The sequence below is a fragment of the Mizuhopecten yessoensis genome, unplaced genomic scaffold, assembly GCF_002113885.1.
Source record: "Mizuhopecten yessoensis strain PY_sf001 unplaced genomic scaffold, ASM211388v2 scaffold9967, whole genome shotgun sequence".
NCBI lineage: Eukaryota > Metazoa > Mollusca > Bivalvia > Pectinida > Pectinidae > Mizuhopecten > Mizuhopecten yessoensis.
This window is the reverse complement of record NW_018408312.1, coordinates 418,368-433,990: the sequence shown is the minus strand read 5'-3', so window position 1 is coordinate 433,990 and position 15,623 is coordinate 418,368. Positions and strand designations below refer to the sequence as shown.

At 34.0% G+C, this 15,623-nt stretch overlaps 1 protein-coding gene across 1 annotated transcript in view; it reads left to right on the top strand.

The window, feature by feature from the left end:
• Positions 1-7,489: 7,489 nt before the first annotated feature.
• Positions 7,490-15,623, top strand: part of LOC110459095 (MAM and LDL-receptor class A domain-containing protein 1-like) — a 75,155-nt gene continuing 67,021 nt past the window's right edge. Inside the window, exons 1-7 of the mRNA XM_021511197.1 lie at positions 7,490-7,648; positions 9,206-9,307; positions 9,906-10,007; positions 11,331-11,429; positions 12,372-12,452; positions 13,366-13,467; positions 14,000-14,087. Coding sequence (XP_021366872.1) covers positions 13,375-13,467; positions 14,000-14,087 — 181 coding nt within the window. The 5' untranslated portion in view covers positions 7,490-7,648; positions 9,206-9,307; positions 9,906-10,007; ... (1 more) ...; positions 12,372-12,452; positions 13,366-13,374. The remainder of the gene's footprint in view (positions 7,649-9,205; positions 9,308-9,905; positions 10,008-11,330; positions 11,430-12,371; positions 12,453-13,365; positions 13,468-13,999; positions 14,088-15,623) is intronic.

Genomic DNA, 15,623 nt, shown 5'->3' with positions numbered 1-15,623 from the left:
GGTATTCATTTTTCCTATATGCTATACAAGTAATATATGCATATTTCAATTTATCCAAGCTTCAAACTTTGTTGGCTGTAGTTTTTTTTGTTTCATACACATTGCTCATGTAAAACAATCATGTTTTCAACTGCCTCCACTCTGTAAGTTCCATCATAGGAACATATATATTGTACTAAAATAGATGCATCACTGAGCCAAAATGATTTTATTTACTTGATTTTTTTTATATAAACCTTTTAGATGTTACCACTTTTTGGGGAAGAATTAGAAAGGAAAGAAAAACATAACTTAGACTTTGATTTCTTTTTTATGCATAAAGATATCCCCTCCCCCGCCCACACACAAATTTCACAGTTGGGTATAAACACCTGTGGGTAAAATAGTATACAAATGAAATAAATTATGATTAACCAATGCAATTTAACATCTAATTCTTGTACACCATTATAAACAATAAAATAAATATGTGTCAGTATTTAAATATCGGGTAACTTTAAGCTACAACACTTCACTGACAGATTTATATATGCTAGGGCAATGTGACCACCCACCAACTTATTTAGACCATTCACCTCTGGTCACATGGGATTCTGATTAACTGTTCCTAATCTTATTCACCTTGTGTGAGGGTATAATCCAATGTCAATTAATTCAGCCCTTTCCTTAATCTGTCCAGCAGGTATACAGGTAAATCAGTACATAGTACACACCTACAGGTAAAGATACTGTAGCTGTCCCTTGGTCAGAAGATGTTAGCTCCCAGGTACAAAATTAATTCACAGCAGTGCCAAACTCCACATAGGTGAATTAATTTCTGCTTGAAGTTAACTCTAGTGCAAAAAAATATTCTTACTCTGAATAAATGATATTTAAACTATTACTTTGATAATGTTTTTAGTTCTTTATGAATAATCTATTCATAATGAGTTATGCAATATGTGATTCAGTTGGAGTATCGAACAACTATTTTCAAATATTGGCTCCATCTCTCATTAGGTCCCTTCTTTCTGACCCCTAAAAGCAACCATCTATTTACATAGAATTGAGTCCACTTTGCCCATGGATGCTCTAAATTTGGTCTAAATCTTTTAAATAATGATCCACCTGTGTGAAAGTTACCTGTGTGACTTGTAGCTTTGCTGGGTAAAAATAAGGTTTTAATACTTTTTGGGGGGTCAAATATCTTTATATATAATCGATATATTTTTATACTTATACATATGTAGAGTTTACAGTCAAATATTTACATTACACTTTTAAACAGATAATATTGAATATAACAGCACTACATAAGAGTTCACAATCTATTACAATTTTAAAATACATTACCAATATTCACATATTAAGAATAGTTAAGTTTAGAAATAGCAATCTCAAATTGGCCCCCCTCAAATGTATATCATATCTCCAATTTAAAGTTCAAGTCCAACAGCCAAGAGGCAGACATTTTTGTTGTTATCTATCCCAAATGTAAGAGATGTTATCTTTATTTGATACTTATATATATATATCATGTATTGTGAATTATGGGTTTGAAGTATGGGGTTATAGTCCTGCACCGCAGATTGAAAATATACATTTATTATTTTTGAAAACCGTATTGGGTGTCAGGAAAACAGTAAATAATGCCATGGTGTATTTTGAACTTGGTCGTTACAGCGTAGGATTGCCATTGTAAAGTACTGGCTGCAAATATTAAAGACTAATAACTGTATTTTGAGGGCCTGTTCCGATGAACTTTTAGAGCTTTATAACAGGAAACCAAATTGTGAAGCAAATTTGGATTATCATCTGAGACGTGATTTGTGTACGTTGGGTTTTGAAGATGTGTGGTTGGCACAATGTGTACCAAATGAGAAATCTTTTTTATTATTATATAAACAACGCATAAAGGATAGTTTTATTCAGGAAATGAGAAACATATTCGAGACATTTTCAAAATGTTTGTTGTATAAAGACATTGTTGACCGTTTTGATCTACAATGGTATTATACAAAACCGCTATTTAGAAAAAATAAATGTATTCTTGCGAAATATAGATTGCAAGCACATAACCTTAATATAGAGACAGGTAGATATAATGCAGTGCCTCGAAACCAGAGATTGTGTACTTTATGTGATCTTGGAGATGTCGAGGATGAGTTTCATTTCATTCTTATGTGTCCTGTGTTTTAAGAATTAAGAGTGTCGTATATCAAGCCATATTATCGTATTCGTCCTTCTGTGTTTAAATTAATAGAGCTACTGTCTAGCATTTTTTTTAAACTTATTAGAAATTTAAGTAAGTACTTGATTCAGGCAACTGTTAAGAGAAGTCGTATATTATGAAATATCAGCTGTATCAAAGTCTTGCTATAAACGTTTTGTGACTGTATAATGCGATTGAGATTTATATTTTTTACTTCACAATGAGTTATGATCTCATTTCATTATATAATAGATAGTACTCGTTCTACCTTAATGTTGAGGTTGAATGATTGACTTTGAAGTTTTGTTATTTCCTAGAAATTTGGTTAGATTAAGGCTTTATTGGATTATTTCATAAACAACTAAATTATGCTTCATAAGAGTCCGCTAAGTTACACTAGGAAACCCTTTTTCCCAAACTTATGACAATTTCATAATTTGTCTGAATTGAATTGAATTGAATTAGCATAGCCCGTGATCACTTTTAGCTCACATGGATAGAAATGATAGCTTGGATAATTATAGATGTTCAATGATTTTTATGATAGTTATAAGATACTTATAACATCTAGGAATTTTGATTAATTAACTGATTAATTAGCTGTTAAACACCACACTCTTAGTCACTCATTACATTCTTACAATTTGTACAATGTAATGTAGGCGTCTTATCAAATGTTACAATAATAAAGATTATTCAATAAATAGTTATATTAATATGTTTAAAGTACTAGAAAATGAAATAACACATATCATCTTATCAGCAGCACAAGGACTACTAAATGGATATATTTAATACTGAATATATATATATTTATATATATGATTAATATTTAAATAATTTTAAAATTTATCATTACAAATCTGACAAAACTTATATAATGTGTTATTTAATTAAATATGATAAAACACCACCTTAGATAGAAGGGTTAACCACAGGTAACAACACAGGTAAAAACAGGTAAAAACCCAGGTAAATACTGCCCATACTACTTAGAAACAGACTATAATCCTTCTAACAACATTATTCCCCCCATGTTATTTTAAAAAGTGGGGGAAAGGATAACAAGCCCAATGGTCAATCCTAATATCATAATTGTGTCTGTCTCGTTATGTCCAGCAAAAGTATATATGGTTATAGGGTTGGGATCTCAACTGTTTCATTAAATTATGGCTTTAATTAAGGCCTTATGGGTGGGGCCAGACCCCAATGTAAATTCTTATATCATAATTGTTCTCGTTTCTTGATGCGCAGCTAGCAATTGTATACCTGCTTTTAAGTTTGGGATCTCCAAAATATCTAAGTTAAAAAAAATGTTTGGTCCTGCACCTCAGACCTAGGGGTCAGCCCTTAAATTGGTACGATTTTGAATCATCACTACCTGTTAATACTTCAATTGGTTGATATCCAACACTTTGTTCCAGAGAAGAAGTCGTTTTCAGGCATATGGCCAAATAACCCTTTTTTGGCCACGCCCCTTAGCCCCCTGAGGGGGGAGGAGGGTCAGCTCCTCCATTTGTACAATTTTGAATCTCCACCACCTCTTAGTCAAATTCGGTCAAATTCCAATAAGCAGTTAAGAGGCACAGTGGTCTAATGGTAGGACGCCGGGATCATGACCGAAGGGTTGCGGGTTTCGAGTCACGTCACAGTGTTGTATCCTTGGACCAGATACTTTACTCAGCGAGTTGAGAAAGATATTGGCTGGTTGCAAAGACCCTTATATAACCACGGCTAATAATTTATGAACCGCCTTGACGCGACCTACGAACTAGGTTGTGATAAAGCGGTATATAAGAACCTCAAACTATTATTATTACTATTATTGTTTGGAGAAATTGTCGACAGACGGAAGCCACGGTATGGCATAAGCTCACTTTGGTCCTCTTGACATCTGAGCACTTATTACTTATAAAGCTTGTGAAGTTTATTCTGCTCATATCAGCGATCATGAATGGAATGATAATTTATTTGTCTTAGGAATATCATATTATCTTTACTTAAAATCAATACATGATTGTTGCAGTATTTATTACATGACCATATTCATATCATTATCAATTAATAGACTTTTATTGAGGTGAATATGTGGTCATAAGAATTATATGGACCTGAGAAAGTGATACTAACCTTAATCTCGGTCAATATCAGCTTCTCAGGTTCATCATATAACCACCACATATCCACCGAAATAAAAGTCCTTAATTGATTGTTATCATTAAACAAGATGGAACATATGAAAATTGCACATTTGGAAGTGATTGATCATTGTGACTGTAACCCTTGTAAATACTAGCTGCAATATACCGCTCGGCCAGAGAGATCTTCTCTTTAGGTTGATCGGGTGAGCGTTAGACTAGTAAGCCAGAGGTACCGGGTTCGATTCTCAGCGGAGGCAGTGAAATATTTGTTTAAATTTCGCGGACTCGGTTACATTGGCGCCCACGTAGGGACCCGGGTGAATTGACAAAATACTCAGCGCTAGCTATACTTGCTAAGGAATGGCTATGACCGTGACCCCTGGACGCTCGAGGACGAGTTCTTCCCTGGAGGGGGAGTATGTAACCCTTGTAGAAACTAGCTGCAATATACCGCTCGGCTAGAGAGATCTACTCTTTAGCTTGATCGGTTGAGCGTTAGACTAGTAAGCCAGAGGTACCGGGTTCGATCCTCAGCGGAGGCAGTGAAATATTTGTTTAAATTTCGCGTGCTCTGTTACATTGAAATGACTTCATAAGTGAATAATATTAACCTGCTATTTTTCTAAAAATAGTAACATTTAGTTAATATCAAAAATTAATAACCTCCACGTGATTACCTATGATCCTACAAATGAGATTGTAGGAAAATATGTGACATCTAATTTTACCCCATATTCACTCAAGGCCCTGATATCAGCCCAAGAGCCTGAAATTATTTCAATCTATCTGTTTTCATTTTGTGTAGATAACCAGTTGGCTACAAGTTTTCTATCGTTTACTGTTTTCCTCTTGTATTTGATTTTTGTCCGGCAATCTCCTCCTACATTTTTCAACGGATCTCTTTGAAACTTGGTATACATTATAATCATGATATGAAGTTATGTCTCCCTTAAAAGAATTTCGATTTGATAATTTTTCCAAAAGTTATTGCTCTTTGTTTATTTCAGTATTTGATTTTTGTCCGGCAATATTCTCCTACATTTGTTAACGGATCTCTTTGAAACTTGGTATACATTATAATCATAACAGAAGTTGTGTCTCCCCTATCAGAAATTTGATTCGATAATTTTTGCAAAAGTTATTGCCCTTTGTTCATTTCAGTATTTCATTTTTGTCCGGCAAGATTTTCTCCTACATTTTTATAGCATGTCAGCTAACCACCCTTTGAATGATGCAGATCTTATTTCAATGTTAATATAACACTATATGGCATTCGACGGGCGTATATTTTTGTCCATAAAAGAACTGTAAATTGACAATTAGATATAGTAATTTAATTTATTTCCGTCGTTTTTGGTTTAGTAATGAAAATAGCTGTCATTGTATAAATTCTATCCCTTTGAAAAGTTCAAGGTAGACAACTCTCATTGGGATCAAAATTATTGTTAAGGTAAATCTTGTACGCCGTTCCCGGACTAAAAACCCGTACCAGAAATATAAAGATCATTTAGGTAATATGTCAAGTCAAATTTCATGTGAAATATGTCGTTTATTTCAACGAAACTTACATAATTATAAGCAGTAAGGTATTTTGTTCTCTATATCCGAAAATAACTTAATTTTTCTCTAAATCTCAAATTATATATGATGGTTGACTGCGGCATACAAGTTTTACCCCTTGGAATACAATTTATTGTCAATTTCTAAAATATCAGATAATTAAAAAAAAACAACTGAATTCCACATTTAGAAAATGATGTTTGAAATTATTGTATTTTTTTTTAATAAACTACCGCGTTAAAAATAAAGAGATATTGAAGTATCTTTATATTCCTTGTACGGGGTTTTAGTTGGGGACCGGAAATGGCGTACAAGATTTACACGAGCGGGGAATCTGTAGTTGCAGCGGCTGAGATATATACTGCAAAATATTGTTATATTGGTGAAGAAAACACTTGCTTTTTATTTATATCCCCCCTCAAAGAAAGTTCGGGGGGATATACAGGAATCCGCACGTACATGCTGAATGTAGCCTGAGTTTTCCTCTGGTCCCGACACCACGCTTGGACATTTTGAAAAATCCCTCTGGATCCACCACTAAGCATTACAAGAATTAAGGAAATAACTTGATGTACAAAATTCTCGTTTAAGATTTCCAACACAGGTTTGGGTATTAACTCATTCACCCCTGGAATTTTGTAATGGACTGTTCTAGCCTTGGAATTGGAAGAGTTCAAATGCGTCTTCAGGGGTGAATGCGTAAATATAGTATCTGTAAGCAACATAAAGAGCAAAGGTAAAAAGATCATCTTGTAGATCTGATAAAGATCGTTCTATGGTGGGCTTCCGAGATTTTTCTAGGATCTCTTAAATGTTTTAAACTAGTCCATTGACACGTAAATTGACTTTATTTCTAATTTAACAAAAAAAGGGCAGAACATATTAGCGATGATTGTTTGGATATAGATATTTGATTCTAAAATTTGTGCTTTACCTGTGAGACTCGCCTTAATTTTGAGGACTAATTCAGGGTTAGACAGAAACTTTTTTTGCTTGGTAGTCCACAGGACTAGTTGAATAGATTATTTATTAGTCCTTCGTCACTGTAACTAGTCCAATATTTCCTGATAAGGACACATAGCGTGATCTACAGCACGGAACATTAAAAGTAATCGACTTTAGGGACTTAAAGTAATTACTGCCATAAAAAGATGGTGAAGTTTTAGGAATATTTTTACAATTATCATGCAATATATCATAATTTAAGCTGTGTTCTAAATTTTAAAAAGAAATATTCTTATTTTATAATAACATTTTTCACAAGCCCAAAGGACCAGTAAGGTTAGGTGATTCACTAGTCCACAACTTTTGAATATGATTTTCCTAACAAATTATAACTGAATAGTGAATTCATGTGCAACTTGAAATAAGTGTCATAAGGATTTTGTTTTAATTGAACTTATTCACCCCTACATATTTTCACTGGACTTTGCAAGACTTTAATTCGGTAAGGTTTAAATGTGAGTTTAGGGGTGAATGGATTAAAACAAGTTTCCTTTTTTGGAAGATTTAACAAGATGCATATTGTTTCTTTTCATTGCATTTTGATGTACGTTGTATACGTAACTCAAAACATTTTTTTTTTTTTACAGTAAATCAAGAAAAAATTGAAATCAAGAGAATAATAGAAATTTTGCTGAAAGAAAAACTCCAAAAATTAGCCGATACCCATATTGATGAACTCCGCAGTACACATACAAATGTGGAGGAAGATGAAGAACCGGGACAATTCAACAAAGAATTGGACGTTGCCGAGGTATTTATTGATTTCTGAAATATATGCATGTATCACGGAAACAGTCAAGCTAAAAAGTTTGGTTGGAGGATAACTCTTTAAATTGGATATCTGATAAGTATATATGATTCAAACACACCAAGACCTAGTCTCAACAGGTCACAGTAAAACTGTGCTAGTTTGTCCACCAACCTTGTGTACTTGGTGAAATAAACCTAAGAACCATGTGAAGGGCTGAAAGCTACTAATATAAGTTTTGAAGGTGCACATTATCTTTTATTGTTTTGTGTATGGGCAATGACGTATTACAACAGTGCAGACAAACAGATTTGTCAAATTTTCAGGCCGTTCCAAGACAAGAACACGAAAATTAACATATCACACCATATAAACAGTGATGAGCAGTCACCATGAAACAATAATACAATAAAAAATACATAAACAAACAGAAGTTACTTGTATGAAATATGCTCCCGCAATTGTACATCCCCTTGGTTAGCTTAATGAAACCGTATACTAATTATTGTAAAAAGTTCATCTTAAATAGTAGAATGAATATATATGCGAGTTCAAGTAAATTAATACAAAAAATCTGAATACATGTAGTGAAACTCTTTTGTGATAGTTGTTCGTGTAAACACGGCATGAAAAAAACGGTAGTTAAAAATTAATGGTTATTTTTTCTGTACATGCATGTTCGCAATTCTGAATAGTTGGGATGTCATCCCCAAGATTTAAAACCTTCGTAAATACCAGTGCAACAACAGTTTAGGTAGCACTTGTCCTTTGGGAAAGGGCTTTCAAAGACCTACTTGAAGTTGAAATGTACCAATTTCATTATAAATGTGCATGAATCTAGTATATCATTAATTCATTTTTCACTAATCTGCAAGGAAAGAAAATCTCATTTCATTTGCACGAAGTCCAAAATCAGTCATCAGCACAAGCAGTCAGATCTAATCTTGATTTTTTCTTTTCAATTATTCTCTACAACGAATTCTTTCATGTGAACAAAATTGCACAATTGAGACATACATCGGTACATTACAGACCTGTATTATGAACTTTTTTGTAATAAAACTGTCCAGCCAGCCTATACTTAGTCATGTCAAGAAATGCACACCAAGCAAATAAACTTGATAAACATATTTGTAGAACTGTAAGAAACCTGATGGTAGGGATTGATCAGGGGAGATAACTTCTCATAACCTTGAAGCATGACGAGGTTGAGTATAGACACAAAAAGCATTTAAATATAATTTCAAGATGTATAGCAGACAACCAAATGGAGAAAATCCAGCTCTCTTTGGATTTTGAGCTGTAGCAGATGAATAAGGTGTGATATGTGGTGAATGGTTAAGGGGAGATAATCAAGTTCTGTTTTTCGATTGTGAGCTGTAGTGGATGAACACGGGGAGATAATCAAGTTTTCCCTTTGAAATTGTAGATGTATTATATTGAAGGGGAGATAATCCAGTTATGTCTTTGGATTTTGAACTGTAGCAGATGATAACCATGTTCTCTTTTGGTTTATAGTTGAAGAACTTGTTTAATGCATTTCTGTAAATTGATTTCAAGAAGGAGGGAGAGACGGATAATTCCCTGAGCTCGTTTGAGAACTCGGAAACCAGAGGACTTCTTGAAAAAAATCTTAACAACGAAAGAAGTGACCAAGAGGAAGTAAGACAATTGGATTTAAATACATGCATACATGCATGTACACCTGAGCTTCAATAACTCATTCATCCCTGAGGTCACATTATAACTCTTCCATTTCAACAGTTGGAATAGTCCGTTATGAAATTTCAGGGGTGAATGAGTTAAGGAAGCCAATTTTAATGCTCGTTGTACCACCATATATCCAGACTGATTTCAACTGATTGGCCATAATTTCTTTACAAATGTGTCCCAGTAATCTAGTCACTTTTTATTGGGAATGAAGGGTTCGCTTCGGACCAGAGTTGTTGTTCGTTTACAAATTAAGGTTGGAGAAAATCCAGCTCTCTTTGGATTTTGAGCTGTAGCAGATGAACAAGGTGTGATATGTGGTGAATGGTTAAGGGGAGATAATCAAGTTCTGATTTTCGATTGTGAGCTGTAGTGGATGAACACGGGGAGATAATCAAGTTTTCCCTTTGAAATTGTAGATGTATTATATTGAAGGGGAGATAATCCAGTTATGTCTTTGGATTTTGAACTGTAGCAGATGATAACCATGTTCTCTTTTGGTTTATAGTTGAAGAACTTGTTTAATGCATTTCTGTAAATTGATTTCAAGGAGGAGGGAGAGACGGATAATTCCCTGAGCTCGTTTGAGAACTCGGAAACCAGAGGACTTCTTGAAAAAAATCTTAACAACGAAAGAAGTGACCAAGAGGAAGTAAGACAATTGGATTTAAATATATGCATACATGCATGTACACCTGAGCTTCAATAACTCATTCATCCCTGAAGTCACATTTGAACTCTTCCATTTCAACAGTTGGAATAGTCCGTTATGAAATTTCAGGGGTGAATGAGTTAAGGAAGCCAATTTTAATGCTCGTTGTACCACCATATATCCAGACTGATTTCAACTGATTGGTCATAATTTCTTTACAAATGTGTCCCAGTAATCCAGTCACTTTTTATTGGGAATGAAGGGTTCGCTTCTGACCAGAGTGGTTGTTCGTTTACAAATTAAGGTCGGACCTAGTATTCTGATGCTGCTTTCAGGCGAACCTTGACGAAGCCTTCCAAGGTGTACATAAACAGTTGCAGGTCCCCTAGGATTTATACCCAGAAATGTGGCATTTAAACCAGTTGTTCAGCATAAATAAATGGGCCCTAGGTGGCTGGATTATTTAGGCTATATTGTATATATAAAGGATCTTGCACTTGTGTCCATGCCCTATGTAATTTATTAAAGGAGTTTTATAATTTCATATGACACAAGCCAAGTGTTAAATTGTATCAAATTTTTGAAATCCTTTAATAAATTCAAAATGACATTGACAATAAATAGTGTAAGATTCTATCTTATCACATAACATTCATAATTTGACAAAAACATTGGAACACAATTATATGATATCAGCTTTCTTAATAGGGCAAAACCAAAGTACTCTGATCATAGTACGTATTGTCATTCCGCCCTGTACAAAGTAGTTCCAGATTTCTTTTGATAATGAACAGATTTAAATGTAATACAAATAATAATGACAGAATAAACATTTCAAATTCATTTAAAATGACAGTAAATGTGTCGTGTGATTTAGTAAATACAAGTAATACATTTAGTGGCGTAGGAATAAGTTTCGTCGGTTTTGACCAATCGCAGCACCTTTAGGTTTTATTACACATGTTTATTACCATATTTATGACATGGCCGTATGATATAACAAATTGGGTCGGTAATGTGATAAACAACATTTCCCCTATAACTGCTGGTTCATCTGTTGTTAATTTCACTGTAAAATAACATTATGCAGAGTGTTAAGTCAAACTGGTAAAATTTCAACACATCACATTTTGATCTAGTTTTCTTTTAATTAGGAAAGTTTGATTTAAAAATTTACTACGGTTTCTATGATATATTTGTATTACCAGATTAAACATATGTAGAATTCAAATGAATTTTAAATGGATAATTTCACAAAAATTTAAACCTGTAAAAAATTGATGCTTTTACATTAAGTGATCAATATACATGTATATATTTCAGTCACGGGGAAAGGAGGAAAAAGAATTGGAAGAAGCTGAAGACCTACAAGGAGGATCTTTGTTGGAAACGGATGGTGGACATGGGGCGGACATTGATGGGGTAAGGCTATTCACTTACATTTAATATAAAAATAATTTTTCAGAAATTTTTGCAAGTCTAATTAAAATTTGATTTTTGCATCACTCCCGTTGACCAATATGACAATAGAAGATCCAACAACGTCCTGTTAAGATCACGTTCAGGTGACTTTGCATTACGAAGCAAGTATCAATTTGTTTATAAAGTCCAAATTTATCAATATTCATGTGTTAAATGTATGTCATGTGGAATCACAGAAGCTTTGTTTAGTTCAAATAAGTAAAATATATTCGGACATACAGAATTTGACGTTACACATACAATGTTCCCTTCTTAGTGTTCACTTTTCACTAATATAGCTTTGTTTAGTTCAATAAATTAAAATATATTCTGATGAAGGAAATTTGACATCATAATGTACCCATGTTAATGTTCAACCTTATTCACTTAATTAGGTTGTAATTCTGACATACCATGTGTTTATCATATTAACCCTTTCACCCCTGTGTAACTTGAGTGGACTCTACCATACATTGATATGGATAAGTCTATTATGGTATTCGGTGGTGAAAGAGTTAATTGTATAGAAATTATTGTTTGATCTATATTTCTAACATTAAGGATCCCCGTATAACTGCCTGTCGGTGCCAAAAAACTGAAACTATGAAACATTTTTGGACGGAAAAGTTTACCATGCGTGACCTTTACATGTATAAAAAAATAACAATAGGGGTATAATAAACAAAAAACAATTGTAACGCCTACCACCTACAACTTTTGGAAGACTTTGTCAGTGGGACCAACGCTTATGTCATATTATCATTTGTATTGTTAACTCATTAACTCATTCACCCCAGAAATTTCATAATGAACTATATATTCCAACCTTTGAATTGGAAGAGTTCAAATGTGCTTTCAGGGGGGAATGAGTTAATATTTGTAATGACTATTTAAAATTTGTAGAATGTTGAACCTGAGGATAACCCTGAACTGTTTTCACTGCTGAACAGCTTTTTGGACGAGAAGAACGGAGTTCAAGAACAGGTATGATCATACTTTTTTTTACAACATTAATTATGCAACTAATAATCTATCATGATTATATATAAATATGGAAACTTAAGATCTAGAATCTTTGTAGAGGTTCTGTTCTGTTCCCTTATTCTACACCCAATGGTACATTTACATATTCCCAATAATTTCTTCATATTTGACTCTTTTTCTCTGACCTCTTACATATACGTAAATGCTGATGTGCAATAGTGGTTTAGAAATGTCTTGCATCAAGGTTGCTTACTAAAAATAGATGGGTGGGGGTCAGGGGGTAGGGGAAGATGGGGCTACATTTATTATCTTAGAACCCAAAAGAAACATTATGAAAATGTTCTTGTTACACAACCAATAAGTGTTTCTATGTGACGTTTCTCTGACTAGTGCGATATGTACACTGTCACCTTCATCAGACAATGACCAGTGAAGGGTATGCACACAAAGGTGTAAAATGTGTATGAGTTGTCCACAAATTGATGTCGATTGGCTACGCTGGAAACGTATATGTACAATAGTTATCTATGTACCGAAATGACTCTATTCACCTACACTTTGTTTAAAATTTGGAATACACTGTAGTGGGTCAGTTCTAAATCGATGAGGGGGCTCAATTTCCCTATCTTTTACTCTCAGGCATGAAAGAGTCTTATATTCCTGCATGACCGTGGCTTTAACAAATTAAAATTATTTCTTAAAAGGAAAACCATACCATGTGGGACTATTTTTTGAGTAAGTATGAAATTAACAAAATATAATCAAGTGTTCAGAGTGTAAAAATATGATCAGGGATTTGAACCCCAGACTTCAGATTGTTATACTGAAGGGAAGGCTACTCTGTATTAAATTCTGTGTGGAATTCATTGGAAATGCAACATTTCAGATTTATATTGCCTTCATTATATTTTAGGGTGCTGGAATGAACCAAGCTTACAAAGCACAGAAGGATGGAATGGACTCCGACAGACTGACACATGAACAGAAAGTAGAATTCGGCTTAGAGTCTGAAAATGTAAGGCCTCTTGTTTGTTGCAGTGTAGAACCATGTGCACCCACGGTAGTTTTATCAAGACTCATCGGCCTTGTCCGGTATTTTGTTAGGCCAATAAACGATCAATCGACTAAAGGAAGCATGCAGAGCTGAATACTCTTTCTGGAAATTTCTCTCTTTACTCCTTTGGATGTGGAAGCAAATTAAAGTAACATTTTATCACATGACCAAGAATGCTTGTAATATTCCTGAACACTTTTTTCTCTGGCATTGTTGCTATACCCGTAGTTCATTTTCTTGCACCATAATTTCTTTTTTTTAATATTTAAAAAAGGAGACACGTGCTTGACCTACTGGAAGTGCTTTCATTTAGTATTGAATTTCTTATTGTTTCTTTGCTTTTTATTTCGCACAAAGTAAGTGATTTATATTTAAATTATCAATCTGTTATACTTTTTAATTGATACAGTAATTACAAAACATTCTATAAATGCTGTACAGCAAGATAATATTTGACAGTAACTTTAATTTTTTTTCCACTTTTGTTTTTCAGCCAGGCGAGGAAAAGAGGAGTTTTGTCACTAACACAACCGTTTTTTGGCCCGGAGGCATTGTACCATACGAAATCAGCAGTACTTTCTGTGAGTAAATAGTATATCGATTTATTGTTGACATACATACAATAACTAATGATTTGAGCGCGAGACTCGCAAGAGTTACTTCAGAAAAAAGATAATTAGATAAAGATATAATTTCTTTTAAATGTTGCTAGCGTTGTCCGGATTGTAATACATTGTCATGTGTAAACCTCTTATAAAGTATCAATAAATCTTCCATATTGATTCCAAAGAAGTAAATAGAGGCTACAGAATAACACAAATGAAATCATACAATGTAATATGCAATATTGTTTNACAAACACAAATACCATAATGTACATTATTACAAACACAAATACCATAATGTACATTATTACAAACACAAATACCATAATGTACATGATTACAAACACAAATACCATAATATACATTATACAAACACAAATACCATAATGTACATTATTACAAACACAAATACCATTATGTACATTATTACAAACACAAATACCATTATGTACATTATGACAAACACAAATACCATAATGTACATTATTACAAACACAAATACCATAATGTACATTATTACAAACACAAATACCATAATGTACATTATTACAAACACAAATACCATAATGTACATTATTACAAACACAAATACCATAATGTACATTATTACAAACACGTTGTACAGTATTACGTGGTTTAATGAGGGGTCAGACCCCCGGAGGAAATTAAGAGGGGGAAAAAAATGACAAAAATTTGGATGATCATTATTGCGACATTATTAATCTGCCCTTTAAACATATGCTACTGTTTGAGAAATTGGTCCATTGCGAGTACTTTTTAATACACACCGTATATGCATTGATTGCTTTGATAAATCATTTTGAAAAGTAAACCATACCTTGTTGACTGTGCAATAATACAGATAAAATAATCAAAATACAATCCGCATAAGTTTATCCCGAGTGTACAAATCTGATAGGGGCTAGAAAGGGATTTGAACACCTGGGTCTGTATTCATGAAACCATCCCATGCTGGAAAGGGATGGAAACCTTGGCCTGTATTCATGAAACCATCCCATGCTGGAAAGGGATTGAACCCTTGGCCTGTATTCATGAAACCATCCCATGCTAGAAAGGGATTGAACCCTTGGCCTGTATTCATGTAACCATCCCATGCAAGACAGGGATTGAAACCTTGGCCTGTATTCATGAAACCATCCCATGCTGGAAAGGGATGGAAACCTTAGCCTGTATTCATGAAACCATCCCATGCTGGAAAGGGATGGAAACCTTGGCCTGTATTCATAAAACCATCCCATGCTAGAAAGGGATTGAACCCTTGGCCTGTATTCATGAAACCATCCCATGCTAGAAAGGGATTGAACCCTTGGCCTGTATTCATGAAACCATCCCATGCTAGAAAGGGATTGAACCCTTGGCCTGTATTCATGAAACCATCCCATGCTAGAAAGGGATTGAACCCTTGGCCTGTATTCATGAAACCATCCCATGCTAGAAAGGGATTGAACCCTTGGCCTGTATTCATGAAACCATCCCATGCTAGAAAGGGAT